This window comes from Toxoplasma gondii, chromosome X (assembly GCF_000006565.2).
Source record: "Toxoplasma gondii ME49 chromosome X, whole genome shotgun sequence".
NCBI classification, from domain to species: Eukaryota; Apicomplexa; class Conoidasida; order Eucoccidiorida; family Sarcocystidae; genus Toxoplasma; species Toxoplasma gondii.
Window position 1 is genome coordinate 1,079,607 of NC_031478.1, and position 10,753 is coordinate 1,090,359.

Here is a 10,753-nt window from a genome sequence, read left to right on the forward strand (position 1 = left end):
GAAGAAGACAGAAAAACAACAGTAGCACTCGATTCAGAAGGTGACAAGGCACTTGCCTTTGACGATGGAGAGAAAATCGAGGTGCACGGAACACACTCGAGCAGTGCAAAGTCGCCCGGCCGGTCTCCGCGCTGTTTGGGGCTGAGCCTCAACGGCGGGAAGGCGGAAGAAAGCGCCTGGACTCGCGGGTTCTCGATTTCGTTTTGTTGCCACAAGGCAGAAAAGACACAGCAGAATCAACCGGGGTCCGAAATCGAAGAGGAGAGGGATTCTAACGGTGAATAGCGAGGGCAGTAAGACGCAGACTGCAGAGGAGCGAAGAGCAAAGCCGTCCGTTCGCTGCCCCCTTTTGCGAACAATGTGCAGGCTGCATGCGCTTCCCTGGAGACACGTTGCAGCTGAGAGATCCAACAGAACGTTTTCCGGAGCGTAAGAAGAAACGAGGTTGGAAGAACAATCTCCAGGATTAGGGCAAGAGCAGTACAAAGCCGATTCGCGCTTTGCGTGACGCCACAGCACTGCAGGAACCTCGTCGTGACAGCAGACCATGCTGTGTGTATGTATGCACTTCAGCGCGAGTGGCTCTGCCTGGACATTCATCGCCGATTCCTGAAAACGCAGGAACGTCTGCACGAGCTGATTCTTCGAGCGAGTTTCTGGGCCAATTTCTCCAGGCGGTAGTTTTCTGCGTTCCCGAGATTCTGGGTTCTCCACTTGCTTCCGATTCCACCGCCACAAATCGGGCCGTGAAAAGCTGTTCGGCCGTCTCGCGATATGGCGTTCTTTTCCAGTGCGCTGCTCCTGACAGGAGAGCCTGGCTTGCAGAGAAGCGGTTTCGTGTCTAGCCAATAACCTGGAATAACAGTTTTCCGTCGGTCTGTTCCCTGGATCTCCTCGTTTCGTCGCTTTTCATGTTCCAGATGTTGCAAAGAAGACCCTCTCACTCCAACCGGAACCGCTCGACTTGCGCGTGTCCTGTGGTGTCTGACACTACAGTAGGGTCTCAGATCCTGTCCGCCAGGACCTTTGTTCTTAGCCACATCAAGCGCATTTGACTTCCATTGTGAATCCCCACCACCGTTTTCTGCCATCCGCAGTCGTTTTCCGTATCCACTGCGAGCAAAGGTCTCGAACAGCGCCTGCTCGGTTGTTCAGCAGGTGTACAAACTCAGGGCTGTGGCCGCTCGTGACTTTGAATCTGAGGAGTTTGTCAAAACGCATGCACCGTAGGGAACGTAGCTTTTCTTTTGGCTTCTCGCATGCAATGGCAGCAGGCAAGCGGTTTCTTTCGCGGGTAGCGGGAACTCGCGCTGTCTGCTCATGTGTTTTCTCACCTGCAACTTTCTCGTCATCTGAGTTTTCCTCTTCTCCATCTTCGTCCTCTTCTTCAACTGCGACAGCTGTCCCCATTGCAGCGTGCTCTGACTCTCTCTCATCTGAACCGCAAGGCACACTGTCAACATGTAGCTGCATCTCTTCGCCGGCCCGCGCTTTGTCGAAGCGTTCTACCAGTTCGTCCTCCACCCGTTTTCCAGATCAGCCTTTTCCTCTGTTTCGGCGTCGTCCGCGCCCCTCGTGTGAGTTCTCTTCCTGCTCTCTGCCTTCTCCAGCAGACCCGCGTTGGGTTTGCTTTGCCAGCCTCAGGCGTCCACCCTCGGCATGTCAGCCAGCGCCGATCTTATTCCAGTCAAGGCCTCGCCTTCCCTCAGAAGAATGTACACCTGACGGCTTCGGGGAGAGGCCTGAAGCGACCTGCGCGCGCTTCCCGCTCCTCGCGTCACCCGTTTCCTTCTCGGTTTCGTCTCTTCCAGTCTTGGTCCTCTTCCTGTTCCTTCTCTTCATCCCGGCTTTGAGCGCTGTCAGCGTGTCGTCAAAGTCTTTCTCGCGTCCTCCTCGCGGTCCCTTCCCCTCCTCTTCTCTCTCGACCTCGTCTCGCTTCTTTTCGTGGACTCGCCGGCAGCCGAGCTGGGCGTCTCCGAAGACCGACGAGCCTCCAGGTGTCTACGCAGCTCGGCCCCGCGATCTGTCGAGAAGAGACGCGAAGGAAAGCCTGCATGCGTGTCACCCTTCTCTCCACACGGCGGCTGCGTCGGGTCTCGACGACGGTGCTTACAAACGCAGAAGGCCACCCCACGCTGTCCCTTGCAGTCTGGGAGCGGCGCGGCCGATCGGGAGAAAGGAGGAAGCAAGAGAACGTACCAGAGAGAGCAGCGGCCGTCTCGTATCCACCGTGGTTGACGTGACATCCTTTTCGTCCGCCTCGGCCTTCTTTCTTTTCCCTCTATCCCCCCCTCATAGTGAAGCTGTGGTCCCTCCGGCTGATGCCTCGTCTCTTCGTGGCTCTCTCGCTTCTTCTCTGCCAGCTGAATCGGCATTGTCTCCTTCGTTTTCTCTCCCACTTCGTTCTTCGTCAGCCTCTGTGTCTCCGACTTGGAGCCTCTCCTCTTTCTTCTCTTCGTCCTTCTCCCCTTCGTCTTTCGCTTCGCCTTTGGGGTCGCCGCTCTTTGCGTACGGGCCGAAGTATCCGTACCCCACGCAGTCGAACCGGATCAACAAGAAGCCGCCTTGCGTCTTGTCGTCGCCCTCGGCGTTTCCAGCGCTGCTTCTGACTCTGCCGCCTCTGAACATCACTGCAGTGAATCCCGCGTATGTTGGCCAGCATGTGCGTTTGCCGGTGTTGCCGTCTGCCGATTTTTTCTCGCTTCTCACCGCGCCTCGTCTCGCGGCCTTCTTCCCGCCAAGCACGCGCATCCGGCACTACTTGCGCGGGCCGGGAGGCATCGAAATCAGCGACGAGAGTCAGCCGTACTTTTCGCTTCTTCGGGACCTCTCAGAGGCCCGCAGAAGAAGCGAAGAAGAGAACAGAAGCCTCGACGAAGAGCGACAGGGGAGACAGGGAGAGATCCTGCCCATCTCTGCAGAGACGAGAGACGCGATGGAGGCCCTCCCGCGAGCTGAAGAGACGCTCGTGTCTGCGAGACGCGAGCTGAAAGGGCGGGCGTCTCGGCCCGCGCCCCCCCGCGTACAGACACCCGATCGACGGGTCTGGACCGAGTACGCCCATCTCCTCGCCTTCCTCAAGCGCCGAGACGAAACTGGTGCGCCTGGCGAGTCAGCGGAGAGACGGAACGAGGCAGGCGAAAGTCGGAGCGCATCCGGAGGCAAACAAAGAGTCGACCGTGAGAACACGCGTCCCGAAATCGACGACGGCGAGGTACCCTCAGACGCGGAAGGCCGGGAGAAGGAGCACTCAGAGTATCGCGTGTTCTTCGAGGAGATTGCCAAGATTTCCGAGAAGAGGAAACAAATGTACAAGGGAAAGAAACCGTGGCGCGAAGATCTCCACCCCACCAAAAGTATTTTCGATCGGCCATGCTTTCCGGGCGATGCGCTACCCTACATTCAGCAGCACAACGAAGAGATGATCAAAGAGGGAAAGCTAGACCAAGTCATCAATGAAGACGAGCTCAGATGCGTAAGCGAGAGGCGACAGTGGAAGGACTGTCAGGTCCTCTCTCGCGTTTCCGGTGTCCATGTCCGAGAGGAGACTCTCTACGCTCTTCGCCGGCAAGATATCCTCCTCTGGAGATCTTTGGTGCACTTCACGCTGCTCTAGCAAGAGGCTTCCAAATTACAAATATTGCCTCACTAAGTAGAATTCCATGTCATTCCGCAGTCACCTGCAGTTATATATATATACATATATATATATATATATATTGTTGGATGTGTAGCTACATATACATATATATATATATACATATGTTTAATTAGGGAGGTTTTTGATGTCAGTACGATGGGAGCTGGATTAGGAGAGGCATGGAGAGAGTTCGGCGTGGATTGACGGCTCGACGAAAACGTCGTGTGTCTGCATGCAGAAAACAAGTCTGAAGCTTGCAGCTGAAGTCCGCCAGTGGCTCACCCTCCATTGAGGATATGGGTTACTAGAATAACGCGTCTCACGTTTCCTGCCGTGCCCGGTTTCTTCGTTGATTGCCTTCCCAGTGCGAGTCGTGGTCTTCAGACAAGCCTGGCGAGCTGCAATTTAGTTTTTCGCTGCTGCATCTCTCGCACTTTCTCTGCTACACAGGATGCTCTGTGGGCCGATGACGAGGGTCGAATCGTGAAGCTGAAGGTAAGGCGTCTGTTGAGACAACGAAAAGAAGGAAAACCGCTTTCTCGCAAGATCTCGCATCCACACAGCCTCGCGAATACGTTCCAAACTTAACATTCCAGTAATCCGCTTGACACGAATACATACACATTCATAGCAATGCATATGCATGTATTCGTATAATCAATACCCTTTCAAGATATATACGTCTATATATATATATATATATATGTAACATGGCGTTGGGATGTGGTGGCCCATGCGATATACACATATATGTAAATTTATCCATGGGAAACCACTAAGTAGACACGCGCAGTGAACAGTGCGATGGTCGATAGGAGGACGTGGGTATGGGATGTATGGAATTGACGTGCCTTTCTTGGCTTCGTTTGAGAGAAGAGTCTTCGACCGTGGGATATCTGCATGCATCTCCTTGGTTTTTTCTTCTCCCAGGCAAATGTCCACATCAGCGAACTTCGGAGTGCCTCGAATCCTCCACCCGTCACTCGAGAGCGGCAAGCGCTGCTGGCGAAGCTCCCCAACCCTGAGCCACAGTGGAGATTCGTTGTCACAACCCACGTGAGTCCGGAAACAAATTCCCGTAGACACTGAAAAGAGAGAGAAAACACGAACGAATGCAAGTCATTTTCACACGGCATAACGGGTAAGAAACACCAGGAATCCAGAGCGAGGAAACGCAGAAAAACGAGAGCGAAACGCGGTGCTCCTCCGTGCGTATTGTCTTCCGTCTGTGTCGATTTCCTCAGTAGTCTGGGATAAGTTCGAAATCGAGGAACGGAAGTGATAAGAGGCCGGGTGCACAGACCCCTTGTGGGATCGCCTCATGGAGATTTTAAAAACAGTGCTTTCCAAGTCTATTTGTTGAAGGCATCAAGTTTAGATCGAAATCTGCGGATACACGCGTTCATGTAGCTGTGGGCTTCACGTGATGTGGAGTTTCCCTCTGAGGGGCTTTCCACTGTTTCAAGAGAAGATCAGTGCCGTACGAGCACATCGGCATTTCTGTGGGCCTGCGGCAAGTTGTGCAGAGTCGGTGGTAGACGCCACGAAACATGTTAAGGACTCAGGGTTTAGTGGGGTGTTGGACTGTTGCCCCTGCTGTTGGGTAAGTGAATGCGTAAATTCGTTTTCTTTGGTAATCAGTCGTGACAAGGGCGGGAAAGCGCCTCGTGTGTCACGCGATGTAAGCTACGCATGTGGCTACCGCTTCGAGCGAATGTTATGTTCCAGTTTCTAAATAAATGACAAGTGAAGAGGCATTCTATGTGCCGGAAGCCGGCTGGGCGCAGACGCACTTTCAGGGAAATGAAGCGATTTGTCCGCACACGGATGCCTCTTTTCTTGTCTGGTGTTCACGGTGTCCCCAGCTCGGCTACATCGAGGAGAAGAAGCTTAAGGTGAGGAGAGGATTTGTGTTTACAGGGGAGAACGTGAATTAAGCCGATGACCCTGCTAACGAGAGGGGCTCTGGTGTAAGGTTTTTTGTGAGTGTCGTTTCTCGCATTCCAAGATACTCTGCTGTAATTACCGTTTCGGTTTCTACGCACCGTGAGTCTCTTCGACTCTTCCACTGACGTCGTTTCTCCCCTCCACGAGTTTCCTCTCGCTTTGCTGTTGCCGCACTGTCGTCTGCCCCTTCGCTCACATTGCTTTTTCCGTTTGAGGGGCCAAGTCGCGCACTGTTTTCCACCTCTTTACTCTGGCACTGAGAGCACGGGACAGGGACATCTCGTTACGCTTCTTTGTTGCAGTGCCATCAATACTCAAATAATTATAGGTATCAGTCTACCGTTTAGATGCACTTCAGAAGCATTATGCAACTTGTCAAAGCGATTTTGGTTTTTCTCCCTTCCGTGCTTGGGTATGGACTTGGAAAACCTCCCGGGAACGCTCACAGCGGAGGTGTGGGCGAATGCGGTGTCTGTACAGAAGGCGCTTTTCGTCTGCGTCATTTTCTGCTTAGGTTGGAGACGTGCCTGAGATGTTCACTCCTAAGCATATGAGAGAAATATGGAACAACCACTTCGCGCTTCCGAAGCGCGGCCGGCAGCCACTCGTCCTCGACGACGGATCGATCGTTCCGTAGATGGCCACAAGGAGGAAGAACCGACGGGAGTCTGCTCGCTGTCTCTCCGTCGCTTGTAGTCGTAAATCACCGTTTTCTTGTCAAGTTCGTGTATGTGCTTCTACTCATTTGTAACACTGCTAATCCTTTCTACTTTTCTCGTTTCCCCTCGCGGTGTTGTTGGTCTTCGTTATGTTTTTCGTCCGTGGTTCTCCGGGTTCCTCGTTCGGGAAGCTCCTCTCGTGTGGCGTCTGCTTCCGCTGTTCCCTTTACCTTCGGGGGTCTCTGCACCAACGTATGTGTATGCTATTCACCACTCTCTCTGTGTTTCGTGTGTCACTTCCCCGTTGTGTTAATTCTCGTGGAAGCAGAACGACTCTTGGGAAGGAACCCAATCTTGCTTCGGCTAATCTCAGCAAAGTGGCGCTCGCCATCTTGAGAGTCTCTGTCTCGCTCTGAAAGATAGACATTCTGTTTCACAAACGGAATGGTGTTTTCTAGCATGCTCTGCGGTGTTAGAAGTATACTCATCCAAATCCCGTGAGTTCTGGTACAGTCGTTCCTCGGTCGCCCGTGTTGTCATTCATCGCTTCGTGGTTCTGTCCACAAAAAAAGAACACACGGTACTAACCTTCTTTTGCTTAGGGCGTTCCGGTGCAAAAAGCTGTGGATGGATGCTAAACAGAGATAGGTGAATGCTTAGTGCGGAAGAAAGCGTCACTTTGGCATGTTTTCGTCGAACACGGACGCTCGTCATTGCCATCCAATGCTCCTGCTATTACCCACAATACTACCGTAAACGATTCCAGAAATACAGACCACAAATACGACAAACCAAAGAAGCTTCTCTCTTCTACACCTCAGTCAACAAGGCATCTGGAGCTGGTCATGAACAAACGGACGCTTCGTTGGCCGCAAGGTCCTCTCGGGTTCAGTCTTTGTGTGTGTTCAAAAGCGTATCTGCAAGCAAGACACATGTGCCGTCTTTGCTAACAAATCGTTTATTCTCTTCGTGGCACGGCTCCCAGACGTGAACGCCATTAGTACGCGAACGGAGATTCGTTTCGTGACCCCCGTCCGCAAAGCAGTGCCTCTTCATAGCAACTCAACGTTACGTTGTTCGGATTTTCCACTGTCCGGCAGTATGAGCGAGTAACTGTACCGGCTAACATGGAAACTAAAACTAACAGCTGCACGGCACGACCTCCAGTGAACGAATGGGAGACAATCAAAACTGATAGAGTACTGTTTCCTATCACATCCATTCCACCAAACGCGTGGTCACGACAGTCTCCTCCCTCTTTTCATTACCGGCGAGGAGACTGTGCGCTAGGCACTCTCACTGCTGTCAATAGCTCAGGCGTTTATCTGGTGGCCCACTATCCAAACACCGCATTACACCATCCGTCTTTGTCTATGTGTTTACTTAGAGCTTCTATTCTCACGAGGTTATTCCTGCTATAGGGGCGAAAGGGGGTAACCAGGTGGTTCCCTGCCGCAAGCTTCTATGTACCAGGATTCAGCCAGCACGGTACTTGTATTCAGACAAATCGGTTTTGAAATGAGACGCGCTGACAAGTAACTAGCCACATGGAGTAGACCTGATACACACAGAATGCGTTCGTTCCGCTAAGGTCGCTATTACGGAGCGTCGGGCTTTTGGCGTCTCTAGATGAACCGTCCCGGTGGTCATACATTGCCTTACATAACTTGTTCGCTAGCTGGCGCACGTTCACGCATCGACACGAGTCAGCGCGGGCTCCCAAAAAACAGGTCGAGAAAACTCGTTGCGCAAAGGGGTTTGAACCGTGGTGCTGAAGCGGAAGCCCGTCACACCTGCTGAGCCTCAGGAACAGCATCACGTCTTTTCTTCTTGGCTGGCATCCGCGAATCCTCCTCTGACCCTGGCTTCCACAAGCGCCTTTGACTTCACGAACCCCGCCCCCCCGGATACGACAAGAACGCCTTTTCCTTATAATTTGCCTTCCTCTTTTCAAGATGTCGGACAAGTCGAAATGCTCCGGCGAAGCAGGGGAGAAACTCTGCTCCGTCATCAAAAGCCACAAGGTTGTGGTATTCACTAAAGAGTGAGCGGGTCTCGGCCTCTGCATTTGATTACTTGGTGTTGCGAGCACCAGCTGTACACTTGCGCTCGGCTACCCATACCTCTCACCGACGAAGTGTATTTTGTGGGTTTGTCTATGCAGGCACGATCCTCTGAGTTTCGAGGTGGTTGAGACGCTCAAGCAAATTAATCCGAAAGACCTAGTACGTCGTTAGTTTCCACGTGAGAAGCGAGTTATTGAGAATAATGGTGAAAATCAAACGAGAACATTCACGGCGTAGTGAACTCACTGACAGCCTGCTTGTCTCGAGTGCTTTGTTTCTGCAGCACATCGTTAATCTTGACAAATGCGGGTGCACGCAAGCTGAGGGCCTTCTTAAGGAAAAAACGGGTGATCGGCCGGGACCGCGTGTTTTCATCGACGGGAAGTTCGTCGACGACTTGGTAGGTGAAGGAATTACGCACGCAAGTCTGGTTTGCGGTGAATTTGTCTCATGTATACACCACAAGCCGACTTTGTCGCTGAGTCAGCTGTACATCCCGCTTATTGTCGGTGACGGAAGATCATTTCTTGCAGAGCAGAACTTCTGTAATGGCTACCACGACCCATCCTGTACGATTTATGCCTGCTGCCAATAGGGGCCAACATCTTGTTCGGCGTCGCAGAGAGATCATGCTGTATTGTGTTGCGAGCGTCCAGTAAAGGGCCGAGATACATTTAGTCAAGGAAAAGTCTTCGTGATAATGTCAGTAGCACCTTTGACGTTCCCGTCGCTACTCCTTTGTGCAACTGCGTTGGCATCAGGAAACGTCTCTGAAAGATATGGATCTTCGAGAAGTCCTAGAGAAGAAGTGCAAGGATGCAGGTGCTTTATAAGCAGGTCTATCTGCTTCAACGGCTCTATTCGAGCGGGGCCCTGTCTATATGGTGTGCGTATCTTCATACCATGTACAACGACCCTGATATCGATGTGAATATATATATATATATATATCTGCATATAATTGTATTTATTCCAAACCGCGCAGATGATGGAAGCCTTCTGGTGTGGTAACGCGTATTTCTGTGTTGGTCGTCTATGATGCCATTGCATTCGGGCACTGTGCCCATCCCTAATCAATACTAGCATATAAGATACTACCTGGACTTATACTATGTATAATGTAGACACGGAACCTGGTACATCTGGGGCCCTGCGCAGGAAAGGGGATATATTGTCTGGTGTCATGAGGCGCCTGTCTGTGCTTGTCCGTCGTGATGTTCTTACACCCGGGCATTGCGGCCGTACTCACTATTCACCGACTACATATTGTACTTGCTGAATCTGTACTATTATTTGTTATATACTACCTGAGCTTATAAGAAGTACATCTCGGGAACTGTGCAAGGCAGAAGGAATAAAGTTTGGTGTGGTATGTTATTCTTCTGTGTTCATCTGATATCTTGTTTCGGCATTCGAGCATTTTGATCGTTACACCTGTTTTCTTTGCCCCGATTGTATTCGGGCAAGCGTGTGTCGACGATTGGACCATCCAGAGGTGATCTGTGATAACGTTTTAAGCTAAGAAAAAGCGGACATTCGGCCAGTATCGTGAGCTGGTGTTAGCGCTTGGCCAAACACCAGCGTGTGCGTGACTCCCGTGGCAAATAGCATCACCGCCAGTGAACCGCTTGCCCTTTTCGGCGACGCAGAAGAGGTGACGCATCCGTGGAAGCGACAGAGCATCATAAAGCACCTGCGTCGCCCTTGTTCATTTTACCTATTGCCTCAAAAGTTGCTGGGGGATCCAGAATCTTGCAGCAACGAGGAATGTAGAAATGCGAAGCATGGTCCCTCCCTCGGTATGCAGGAAGTTGACACTGAAACGTATATAGGGTAAAGTTTAAGCGCAATTCAGAGTAATCCTTTTTAGTACCGTGAACGCACGTGTAGTGACACAAGAGTACTCCCAGGCCTCTTCAGAACAGAGTTTACAGAAAACCTAGAAGTCGCATGCTTGGTTGACATTTTGCCGCTTATCCTGTCTGAGCGGTGAGTATTTTCAGTAAAATGTTCGCTTATCATACTAGTATTGAGCAGCAGTTTTCTGTCGCTCTTTATACGTGTGAATATGTAGACACGGGCCTCGCTCCAGTGCCACTCGTGCTGTAAAATAGACAGTCCCGAAGCTTGCTTAAGCTCCGGGCAGCCAGTCGTTAATCTGTTGCTCTAAAATCCGGTGTGTCATCGGCACATCCAGTGGTGTCACGTGCATGTTCAAGCAGTGACATCAACCGATATCTATGGCGGAGAGCCGACTCATGTGCATCCATAGAGTGCCAGTTCGATACTGTTGGTGATATATCTTCGCCTACTGACCCACCGGAGCACGAGCGAGTCACAAACGCACATGGGGTTCTACGTGCAAGATTCGGAGAGGAAGCCCTAGGCATTTAAACACGCCCCATGTGGCTCCTAGAAAGCAGTGACCTCGCCTATACCAG

At 51.7% G+C, this 10,753-nt stretch overlaps 3 protein-coding genes across 3 annotated transcripts; 2 read left to right on the forward strand and 1 right to left on the reverse strand.

Moving 5' to 3' along the window:
- Nucleotides 1-33: 33 nt before the first annotated feature.
- On the reverse strand, nt 34-600 carry TGME49_227130 (hypothetical protein; the record flags this gene model as incomplete). The annotated part of the gene is made up of 1 exon (XM_002366325.1): nt 34-600. One exon carries the CDS (start codon nt 598-600, stop codon nt 34-36), a length of 567 nt encoding a protein of 188 aa, XP_002366366.1.
- TGME49_227115 (hypothetical protein) lies at nt 601-6,629 on the forward strand. The gene is made up of 5 exons (XM_002366323.2): nt 601-3,475; nt 4,091-4,135; nt 4,571-4,696; nt 5,506-5,535; nt 6,102-6,629. The coding sequence occupies exons 1-5, from the start codon at nt 1,220-1,222 to the stop codon at nt 6,222-6,224; spliced, it is 2,580 nt and encodes an 859-aa protein (XP_002366364.2). The 5' UTR covers nt 601-1,219; the 3' UTR covers nt 6,225-6,629.
- Nucleotides 6,630-7,913: 1,284 nt separating this feature from the next.
- On the forward strand, nt 7,914-10,015 carry TGME49_227100 (hypothetical protein). Its single transcript, XM_002366322.2, has 4 exons — nt 7,914-8,290; nt 8,411-8,471; nt 8,596-8,712; nt 9,074-10,015. The coding sequence occupies exons 1-4, from the start codon at nt 8,202-8,204 to the stop codon at nt 9,143-9,145; spliced, it is 339 nt and encodes a 112-aa protein (XP_002366363.1). The 5' UTR covers nt 7,914-8,201; the 3' UTR covers nt 9,146-10,015.
- Nucleotides 10,016-10,753: the final 738 nt, after the last annotated feature.